At 29.8% G+C, this 12,241-nt stretch overlaps 2 protein-coding genes across 2 annotated transcripts in view; both read left to right on the top strand.

Annotated features, from left to right (window-relative positions):
• Nucleotides 1-12,241, top strand: part of LOC125841478 (uncharacterized) — a 181,000-nt gene that overhangs the window by 90,192 nt on the left and 78,567 nt on the right. The window lies entirely within an intron of this gene.
• On the top strand, nucleotides 8,866-10,511 carry LOC125841752 (receptor kinase-like protein Xa21). The gene is made up of 4 exons (XM_049520926.1): nucleotides 8,866-9,178; nucleotides 9,261-9,476; nucleotides 9,819-9,978; nucleotides 10,109-10,511. The coding sequence occupies exons 1-4, from the start codon at nucleotides 8,866-8,868 to the stop codon at nucleotides 10,509-10,511; spliced, it is 1,092 nt and encodes a 363-aa protein (XP_049376883.1).

Here is a 12,241-nt window from a genome sequence, read left to right as displayed (position 1 = left end):
ATATATATGTATATATATGTATTATCTGTTTCAACGGTTAGATAAGATTATCTAGTCACATCCACTAAAAAGTACAAGTTGCATATGTCAATAAATAAATTAGGGAAAGTTGTTCCTTGAGGTTATAAGTGTGGTCATGTCTTGTGTGGACCTCTAGCTATATCGATCGGTCCAAATGTATGAAATCATGGTGAATGAAGATGTTAATCGCAGAAAGTTGTTATGAAAGATGAACAATAATATAAAATCAATGAAAAATTAGTGATCTATATATACAGGTAATACCAATTAATTGAAAATACATTTTTAATCATAGTAATGCATTTATATTTAAAATATAAAGAACTTTAATAAGTAATTTTCAAAATTTAATTATTTTTTTATTTGTATAACGTTAGCCTGAGATGATTTTAAATGAAGAAATATGATTAATAAACTTGAATTCATATTTTTCGACTTTCACTTATATATGTTTTACGAAGGAATAATTTGTTGTTATTAATAGGTTAAAATACGATTATATTTATGAAATTCTTTTATAAATTTATAAAATAAATCTTATTTGTTTTATAGTATTAATATGTTCAACGCTTTTTGACTTTTTGTCCATATTCCTGGCATAGTCTCAATCAATAAACTTAGCTTTTTTCTTCATGCATTTGTTACTTGATTGGTTAAGGTTTTCTTAAATTTCTTTATAGCATGTTACATTAAATGTTGTAATTCCTTTATTTTAATTTGGTTGTCTTTATTCCTAATCAGGAATATAGGTCAAAAAAAGAGTTATCCTCAACTTTCGTTTTGTTATTTCTCTGTTCTATATTAATTGATGATTTTCTTAACTGATCACCTTTTTATATTTGTCCCAAATTATTTGATCACTTATTAAATTAAGATAAAACTAATCAATTTTTTTCTATTTTATCCTTATAATTAATATCATCATCATGCTTAATGTTCCCGTAATTTCTATTTGGAAGCTTAAAAAAATTAAAGTTCCTAAAATTTATTTTTTCAAAGAGTTCATTAAATACTTAATTACTCCCTTAGTACTTTTGTTCTCACTCGCTTTTCAGTATTTATACCTTTTGTATCATCATAAATTATTTTGATATCTATCAATATGAATGAAGAGTAAATTGGTCAAATTGATCATTTTATTTATGATTTCTTAAGTATCGTGCAAAATGGAAAGTGATCAGTTATTATGGGACGGAGGGAGTACTATTTTAATGGTCAAAGAATATTTTATACTATAATTTTTAAAATATTATGAATTTTTAATAGCATCTTTTATGTAATTTTAAAATATGTAAATTTTATTTTGAAAAATGAAAAAAATTTATGTTCATATTCATATCGAATAATAATTAGTATGATCCTCGTATTTTAAATTAAGTCAAATAAATTAAAATGGAGGGAGCAAAAGTTTTTTTGGCATATATAGACCATTCAATATATATATATATATATATATATATTTTTTATTATTTTTTTTTTATTATTATTATTATTATTTTATTATTATTATTATTTTATTTTTTATTTTTTTATTATTTTTTTTATTTTATTTTATTTTTAAATAAGAGTTTCACACTCTTACAAGAGTACTTTGAGACCACTTGCTATGCGATGTGGATGATTCGGGGTATATTTAAGTTGAGTTAGTCAAGTAAGATGAATGTTTTTAAGGCTGTTAATAATTCGAAAATGAAACTAATAATTCACATGTAAGTTCAAGGATGTTTTCAATACTTCTCTACGGTTATTGTAAAAAAATATTTTCACATCCTTTCGTAAGTTGACACGTGTCTAAATCATGAACCCGATATTGTGCATGAATTTATGTTGATTGTGTGGAATTTAGAGGGAAATTGTTGAAATTTTGGAAAAAACATGAATAACTGATTTAAGCAAATAAGTAGGGGAAAATTAGAGACTATCCAAAAGGACAAGTTGTTTTCAATAATTTATATGAGGATGATGATTGAATAATTCAAATAATCGTGATGAGATAGGCGGAGGAAAGAGGTAATTAATTAATTAATTAAATGTATTGAGTTTATATCAACTCGATAGGTGTGGATGAGTGGACATACGAGTTTAATTGAATCATAACTTTTTTTAAAAAAATTATTATTCATTAATTTAAAATTCTAGCACTCTTTGTCTATAGTTAGATATGCTATATATTAAATTTTCTAGGCTATATATAAAAAGCTTGTCATTTAAATAAAACCAAATTTAAAGTTAAATACTTTTCAAATTTAGTATAATGTCTTTGTTAAACAAATTGTGATCCCCCGATGAAAGGCCGAGTCAAGCATGATTGACAAACTTCTAGAATAACAAGTTTTCTTAAAATGAGGTGCACATGACATCTTAGACGAATCTCACATCGAAATGAGACAGAAAAGATGAGAGTTTTATATATAAAGCATAATACAAATCCACATGATACATACGGTTTTGCCTTTTGGGGCTCAATGTGACATAACACAAAAGACAAATTCATGCGGGCATAGGCCCAAAGAAAACGATATGTTCCATGAATTCCGGATATGACAAATATGATATAAGAGCCAGAACGTGACGCGCTCCGTAATAGAGGGTGGCCGAGTGAGGATGGGTTAAGAAGGAAAAATATGTTTAGGCTGACAAGCTTCTAAAAAAGATCTACACGTGACTTTAATTAAGCGAATCCCATATTAGACATACAAATTAGAAGAGGAAAGTGAAAAATTCTATCAGACACCATATAAGTTCACATGATATGTACGTACACTTTATAGTTCGAAAAATGCAGCATAAGCCAAAAGACAAATTCATATGGATTTAAGATCGATAAAAAAAAAGGACAATTAGTACCATAAACTATGTATATAAACGTATTACATAAAATGAAATATATGAAGGACTACTAGTTACATCATAATGTAGAAGTTATTCTCATGATTAAAGGATTGATAACACAATTACATATAAAATAAAGAGATTAATATTAATTAATGCCGACCAAGCTAAGGTCATAGAGTATGCATGCTTTTAATTTGTTTCTTTCTCAAACGGTTACTCCACGTAATTGGGAATTTCCAAATAACATAGTTTGACCACATAATAAATTTGGATACTAGTTTATTAATTATTGTCTTCTTGTTAAAATTATAGAGACAAAGAACCATTATGGAATATGCTTTTACAATGTCGATGTCTACGTAGTCTTAATTACTAGACGAAACAGATCAAAAAGTCATTCTTCATATATCTTATTATCAAAAGAAAAAAACTAGAAAAAAAAATAAGCACAATATAATTAGTGATGAAGACAATCTAAAATATTTTATTTGACACTATATGTGAAGGAAAAAAAATGCTTTTACAAAGTAAATGTCAATTTGGGTTATGAAATAAATGCCACGATCTAAAACTAGGGAATATTGTGATCTTTAAAAGAAATTAAATCACCTAAGTTTCTTGTGTTTTACTATGCATTATATGCAACATTTAGCTTATAATAATGAATATATCGATATTATCTATTCATGAACAAGAATCTTGAATTCATCGGGAAGATTTTGTATACAAGTTATGAGTCAAATTGACTTTGGCTTAAAATATAATGGGTATACTATATATCTATATTTAATTTTAATTAACAATTAAATATTTCAGTTTTGAATATGCACTGATATCTTAATTTATCGCATATTGTGTCAGTTGGATACTTCAACTTATAAATGATTATCTAAATACCTCCAAAATTTATATGTCACGTCAGCATTGGGTGTCCACGATACACAATAGCAATGAGTTTGGAATGTTTAATTGTCAGTTGAACACTTCAACTTATAAAATGATTACGCAGACACCTCCAAATTTTATATGTCACATCAACATTAAATGTCTACAAACACAAAAACAACGAGTTGGAATGACTAATTGTCAGTTGAGATTAAGTTATGATACCCAAGATATGTAACCTCAAAGTTTGTTTAGTCAGTCAACTAAAACCAAATTTAAATGTTTATTTTGTATCATGTCATTTATTTATTTTTTTAGAAAAAACATAAAATAAATATAAATAATAAATTTTGAACCTAAATAATTAAATTTATTATGATATAATTTGGAAGTCGAACACATGGTGCATCTGCCCCATTCTGTCTATAAATGTGTGCATTGCAAAGAGGCGAGTTTAACGCTGACACAATTGAGAACTACAGTCATGTGGTAGGATTCTCTTTCTATGCTTACTCTTCTTTTCGATTTCCGATATTCGATATTTATATTTAAGGATAAAATTATATTATAAAAATATATTTCATTCAATATGTTTAATTTGAGTTGATTAGTAATATGTTAATTTGTTAACTTAGTTTATTTTAGTTCATAAAATATTGAGTTAATATGTAGCTCAAGATTATTGATCTGTTATTTGTAACTCATTTAATTTTAGTTCATAAAAAAATTGTGTTAATATGTAGCTCAAATTGATTAATGAGAAATTTTGCCAATTTTTTTAATTTGATTTGTTATACATTAGCTATAATGAAGGGAAAAAAATAGTTTTATTAGGTAGCAGAAAATTATAAAAGAATAAATACGATAATTAAAACTTAGTAGTAAGAATTCGACGAATTAAAATTATGACCCTTTTTTAGCGCATTTCAAGTCTACCATTTCAATCGAAGTAATTTATGAGCGAGTCAATGACCTGTCCATATATATTGACATATTGATATGCTCATTTGAAAACTTTATCGATGTTGAAATTCGAAATGAACTATTTTCTATAAGTAGTAAAATTCCTCTTTATTTATCTACATCTAAGTAACTTTTATAATCTCCCTAAGTAAATTAATATGAGTCGAACTACTATTAATGCTCATATTATTGAAAAAATACAATTCTCAATTCACTAAACTTCGTATTTAATATTTTTGATTAAAAATAAAGAAATATTACTAACTCTCACACAACATTTGTGTTGGGATTGGCCAAAGATAACATTAACAGGCTTTGGTTGGATGATTTTTTTCTTTTTGGGCAAAAACTCATGTAAACAATAAGATGCTTTTTGTCTGCTCTTCTATATATCTCTCCTTCTCTAGCACACAAAATGATATAGCCAGATTTCTCTATAGCAGTATCATTTATTTCGATATATTTTTTATTGTTATATTAATATAATATTATAAAAAAATATTTTTTTTATTTCAATTTATATAGTATAGTTTGAATTTGATACAAAATTTAATAAATATGAAAAACATTTCCAATGTTTAAAAATGATTCTTAACATAAATGATTTTTTACAAAACAGAATAATATTCTCTCCGTTCATCTTTACTTATCCTCTATACTATTTTGGGATATCCAACAATACTTATTCTATTTATAAAACCAACGAGTAATTTATCATTTTATTCTATTTTACCCTTGCTATTAAATACTATTCATTTTTTAATATTTAAATGACTTATATTTAATAAGAGTGATTTGGTTAAATCACCTCTATTATTGACTCCTCCTTAATTCATATGTCAAGTGAATAGTGGATAACTATTGTTGGACAGAGGGAGTACATTTTTGTGATTTTTTTGCCAAATAAGTGAAACTCAGGAAAAAGTTGATAGTGTCATTAAATATTTATCAAATAAGAAAATATATCATTCTTTTTTAAACGGATTAAAAGAAAAAATACATCATATAAATTGAAACATAAGAAGTATAATTATAACATAATATGAAAGATTAGTTCCCTAGAAAATATGGTCAATATGATGCAATATTGTTATGAGAATAACTAGTATAGGGATGTATATGATTATAACAATATGAAGGCTAGTTTAAGTAGAATTCTTGTATTTATAGACTGGTGGATAAAAAAATACACCTATAATATTTTTATTTTTTCATACAGGAATTATCAGGTGTATAATTTTTTATCCAAACTATCATCAAATATTTACCAAAATACACCTCAATTATCAGTTGTTTACTTTTTCTACTTAAACAATGTTGATGTTACTGGTAGAAAAAGTGAATGTACAATTGATAGTTGAGATATGTTTTAATAAACATTTGGTGATAATTCAAGTAAAAAATTCACACACATGATAACTTGTATTAATATACAAATTTTACTTAATATATATAAATAATCTATCACAAATTAAACTCATTAAATTCTCATGTTTTATTAAAAAAAAAATTAAAATCTTAAATCCAATTTATATACATTAATATACTTTCGTAAAGCAACTTTGAGAGGTCAAGGAGACTCATGCACATGCAAATTTGAGGTCTTCAAGATGAAAAAAAGAGAGAAAAAGAGTTTTGAAACTTTCAACACTTACATGTAGCCAATAATAGGGATTATATGCTGCTAATTCTTGTCTCAATTTAATAAATATATTGCCCTTTTTTTTAAACAACATATTTTAACAAGTTATTTATCATTTATCCGATGTCAGTCCATAAGCCCATTAATCATAATTACGAGATAAACGAATATGCAAGAGTGTTGATTATTTTTTCTCTTTTTATGATCGTGGTGTTTGAGTCAATTTTTGCACATCTTAATTAATTTACAGAATATTTACCACCTCCCATCAGCAACATATATCAGGTAACTCTGTCTACCAAAGCTAGGACAGATGGAAAGAATTACATAGTGTTAGTAAGATATTGATATACAAATATTAAACGCAAATATATTTTATTATATTACGAATGTAGTGATTTAATTGAATGAAAATTATTTAAATCTAAGAAAAGTACAAAAAAAAGGGGTATGCATGCCACCATTATCTGTTAGGAATCAATGCAATCATCACTTAACTAATTAATCAGTAGCTTTGTTAATTTATTATTAGCACTAATTTCAAATATATTTGCTTCTTTCTTAATTGTTGAGTTGTTATCAAAGCTGTCCCCTTACCAAACTCCAAAAAGATGCTACTTTTATTGACAAATTAGTTTGGACAAAATCTATAGATTCCGATATTCACTCTGTTTTAATTTGTTTGTCACATGTTGATTGACATGAAGTCTAATATATATATATATACTAAATTATTTTCAATCTTGTGGTCTTAAACATGTCAAGTAGAAAATTGAAAACTAAAGAATTGCCAAGAGAAAAGAGACACTTTTTTTAAAACGAAGAAATATAAATTAAATGACTTTATTGATATAAATAATTTTATTAGTCGATTTTCCTAGATTGAGTGACCATCTGAGAAATTTACTCTTGATGCTCATAACACAAGTTGTAATTAGTTGAGACTCATTTGGAGGCAACAAAGTGTTTGACATGTTAATGGACATACAATACGACGTGCGACTTATAAGAAGCTATAGAGCTAGTGCGGATCTACGAGGGGATGAGGGTGTTCCCTCAATAAAAAATTATATTGTATATATAAGTGTATTTTTGTGTACGATCCCTTAAATATCATGTTTCCCCATAAAGACTTGCTTTGCCTCTTTTGGAGGTATAAGTCTATGAGATTTATGAGTCTCTATCAATGGTATTTAACATGTTTAGGTATACCTATCTTTTGGTGGAAGGTGTTGAGACTATATACGACGCGACACGTGGTTAAATTCGGACAACATTGGCAAAGTTAGTGAGCTTCGTTGGTTCTAGAGATGGTAAAATTAGTCCATGAAAATATAACCTGCTCAAGCTTGGAGGATCGTTGATCGCCCATTTATTAGCTTAAAACATATTTTCAATGAAAAACTGGACTAATATGTAGCCCAAATTAACCAATTTTGATGGGCATACAAAAATCCAATGGGCTTTTGGCAAGCCCAGTGAAACTACACTTAACACTAGCAACAAATAGATAATCAATGTAGTTTCACAAATGTAATTTGAAAAAAATAGTGTGTACATAGATCTTACCAATGTTGCAATCATCACTTAAAACTAATTAATTGACACTTAAGTTCAAAGTTGTCCCTGTACAAGAAGATGCATTTTTTATTCACAATTAATAAATTCATATGGAGATTAGTATTTAAGTGTATTTGTAATTTGAATTAATGACTTCACATGGAGACTTTTATTTATACTTCATTGATAAAGTTTTAATTGCACATATAAAGTCAAAGCTAAAGCTATTGAATTCGGATGGACTCATAAATTTTACAGAAAATCCACTCTGAAGTGGCAAATCTATCAAGGCCCAAGGGATGTCACGCCACCCATAGACTTCAATGAAAACACTATGTATATATGTATTACAAAATTACACTCCAAATGTCTAGTCTTGAATTTTTGTCCACACTTAGTAAAATATTTTTAAACTAACCTTAAATCTTAAAATAGTATGAATAACTAGATTGCCAAGTAGAATAACAATTGATCAAAATTTGCCAATGGCAAAGGGTAATAGTTGACTTACAACACACATGTAAACTTCACAAATTTAGGAACTTGCAAATTAAGATCTGATGAAAATGAAAATAATAAGGATGACCAAAATAGAGATCAATTGATCACTATATCTATAAAATTTTAGAGTAGCTTACTCAATTCTATCTAATTTTCTAAAGTTGTAATGGAGAAAGCCTTCAACATGTTTTTCTTAATAGCACTCATGTTGTTTCACTTGGTTGTGGTTAGTTGTTTAGCCATGATCACTCACACCAATATTACCACTGATCAATACTATTGAGGGAAATCTTCACAATCTCAAGGTTTTAAAATTATTCAATAACAAGCTTACAGGTTCTATCCCTCCGTCTCTCTTGAATGCCTCAATGTTGGTAAACTTAGGTCTTTCTTTTAATTTCCTTGAAGGAAATATACCCAAAGAGATTGGAGAACTTCAAAATCTAAAAATTTTGGCAATGGAAGCTAATAATCTTACAGGTTCTATACCATTCTCGGTCTTCAACATTTCTGGAATTGAAGTCATTGGATTTACACAGAATACCTTATCAGGAAATCTTCCTGCAAATATGTGTGATCGACTTCCAGCGTTGACGGGGCTTCACCCGAGTCTCAACAAGCTACAAGGTCAAATGCCTCTGAGCTTGCCAAATTGTTCGAAACTTCAAATATTGTCTTTATCTTCTAATGAGTTTGATGGACCCATACATCGGGAAATTGGACGTTTAAGTAGCATGCAGAATTTGTATCTTGGAAAGATCCACTTGAAAGGTTGGTTTGGCGTTGAATACTAGCTTGTGGTGTTTATTTCTAACTAATTAAGTACCTCTATCATGTAATTTTTCTTTTGCAGGGAGAATTCCACAAGAAATCGGGATTTTTGATAGTTTGGTGAACTTAGAGATATCGAGAAACCAGCTTACCGGTCAGATCCCCATATCCATATTCAAGATCTCCTCACTGAAGTCATTGGCATTGGCTGAAAACAATCTCTTTGGACCCTTGTCAAGGGAGGTTGGCAACTTGACCAAATTGCAGTATCTACTTCTTAGTGAAAATATGCTTACAGGTATGTACTCTTGCTACGAGTGAACGATATTTTTGAGTTCCAACAAATTGCATTCAAGCATACCAGCAAGCTTAGGGAACCTCAAAAATCTCTTGAAGTTAGACTTATCCTCAAGCAACTTGGGTGGCTCTTTACCTCCAGAAATTGGAAATCTAAAAGCCATGATACATATGGATCTATCAACGAATAAACTCTCAAATGGCATTCCTAAAGAAATTGGTAGCTTGCAAAATCTGATATACCTTTCTTTGAGAGACAATAAATTGCAAGGATCAATACCTAGCTCAATGAGCAGCGTGACATCTTTGGAATTTCTAGACCTTTCTCATAACAATGTTTCAGGATTATTTCCCACGTCTTTGGAGAAGCTTCAAAATCTCAAGTATTTCAACGGTTCTTTCAATAAGTTAGTTGGTGAAATCCCCTCGAGCGGTCCATTCAAGAACCTCTCCGGTCAGTCTTTCATATCCAATGAAGCATTGTGTGGTTCTCCAAGATTCCTGTTCCCCCATGCCACACTAGTACTTCAAAGCATCTATCCAAGATGAAAAAACTACTTGCTCTAATTCTACCGGCTGGAATTGCACTTGTATTAGTCTCCATCACCTTTGTGATTATATTGTATGGATAAGGTGTATAAGAGGTAAAAGAAAGCAAGCAGTCGATTCATCGTATGTCGTCTCAACAAGAGGAAGAATTTCATACTATGAATTGCTCCGAGCAACTGATTCACTCAGTGAGAGTAATTTGATTGGTTCTGGGAGTTTCGGCTCTGTTTACAAAGGAATCCTCAGAGAAGGGACTTCTATTGCAGCTAAAGTTTTCAATCTGCAATTACAAGCGGCATTTAGGAGTTTTGATACAAAATGCCAATTTTTACGCAACCTCCGTCATAGGAATCTCACCAAAGTCATCACTAGTTGTTCAAACCTTGAATTTAAGGCTTTGGTACCAGAGTACATGTCCAATGGGAGCCTCGATAAGTGGTTATATTCGCACAACTACTCCTTATACATCAACCATCATGATATTTAGCTTCAAATAGGCTAGTTTTGTGTCTTTAATTCATAACATAATAGCTTCAAGTGGTACTCTTTTGGTTTCAATAACTTGTCATATGTCCAGAATTTCATCCAAGTGGTACTCTTTTGGTTTCTTCATCTCTCAAGTCAATTTCACTATTATTCGATTGCTTTCTGAATTGCTCTTAACAATTATTGTCCAGGTCTCAACTTTCATTAGTGATTTCATCTTGAAGCTTCCTCTACTACTGTTTTAGGTTTTGTCTTTGCTGGTTTCTTTACTCAAATTTCCCAAGTTGTTGAATTCTTTCATGTTCGTTTCGTTTTGGGCTTAATAAGCAAATGTGGCTTTTTGTTATTTCTGAACTTAAAACTTATAAATGTTAAGAACTAAGCTACATTTATTTAGAGTAATGTGCCTGACAATGTTCGAAAATAAGGAAACTTGTATTGTTTTCAGCTTGAGTAGGGGGCTGCACACCGCGCAAGTACAGAGTGTAGACAAGGAGGGACTTTTTTTTTGTTGAAATGTATTGGCCCAAATCTTTTAATTAATCTCATATTGTTAGGATCTTGATTAGATTCAACTGATATGTCGAATCTCCTGAAGGAAGGATTCAGATCTTCACCATGGATGATAGAACTCAGGGGTGGACCCACGTGTTGTCCAGGGGTTCACCCGAACCCCCTCGATAAAAAATTACACCGTGTATATAAGGTGAATTTTCTGGATTTATGTGGATATATATATTTTGAACCCCCTTAATGACAAGGTGAAGGAGATAGCCCAGCGGCAGCTCCCTTCAATATTAAGCCTGACGTCCAGGGATCGAATCCTTGGGTTAGCGTTTTTCTTTTTTAGTTTTTTACTTTCAGTTTTTTTTTCTTTTTAGTTCCAATTCCGATTTTCATGTTTTTTTTAGTTTTTTTTAAAAATAAAAAGTGCTGAAATGTGGTGTTAAACCCAAAAAATTCAAGGGTCCCATACTCCCATTCCAAAATGCTAATAACTTTTTCACTTTCCAAATCCCTAAATCACTTTCTTGTTCTTCTCCAACACTCAAAACTCAAATATTAAAATCATCTCCCATAATATTCTATTGTTGATTTGACATATTTTAAAGGGCTAACTTTTTGTTTCACTGTAATCACTTATGTTAGTTTCAGATTTCTTGTAACAAAAATAACTTTTTGTACCTATAAACTATATACTACTACTTCTTTGAAATTTTTTTTTGTTGATTTATTTACTCGTTTATGCTTTTATTTTTCAAACCCCCTGAACGAAAATCCTGGGTCCGCCACTGATAGAACTCCTCCCGGAAGTGAAGGCAGGAGTAAAGCCTATTGATTCACCAGTTTGCTAACGTACTTGGTAAAGCCTATTGATTCACCAGTTTGCTAACTTACTTGTTTGCTACCCGCACTTTGTAACCAGAATAGGGCTCTGGGAGGGAGTTGTCAGTGTATTGGGAGTTGCTTTGCTATGCGTTATTCATGGTGCTAGAGAAGACTTTATTTGAAGACAGTAATGGTGCATATACATTCCGTACTTCTAACCCAACTCAAGCCGAAGAAACTCATATATCTTTTGACTCTATATATGTAGGCACCTGATATTTATGAGGTTTCACTCACCCCAGTTACCTATTCGAGGTCTAGGTCAAGATTTTAATAATCATGAGGGTCCTTGATCCAACAGGAGATTGGCTAGATGGAAAGCTTGGACCTTGAGGATCTGTG

This window comes from Solanum stenotomum, chromosome 10 (genome assembly GCF_019186545.1).
Source record: "Solanum stenotomum isolate F172 chromosome 10, ASM1918654v1, whole genome shotgun sequence".
NCBI lineage: Eukaryota > Viridiplantae > Streptophyta > Magnoliopsida > Solanales > Solanaceae > Solanum > Solanum stenotomum.
This window is presented reverse-complemented; position numbering and strand designations above follow the sequence as displayed.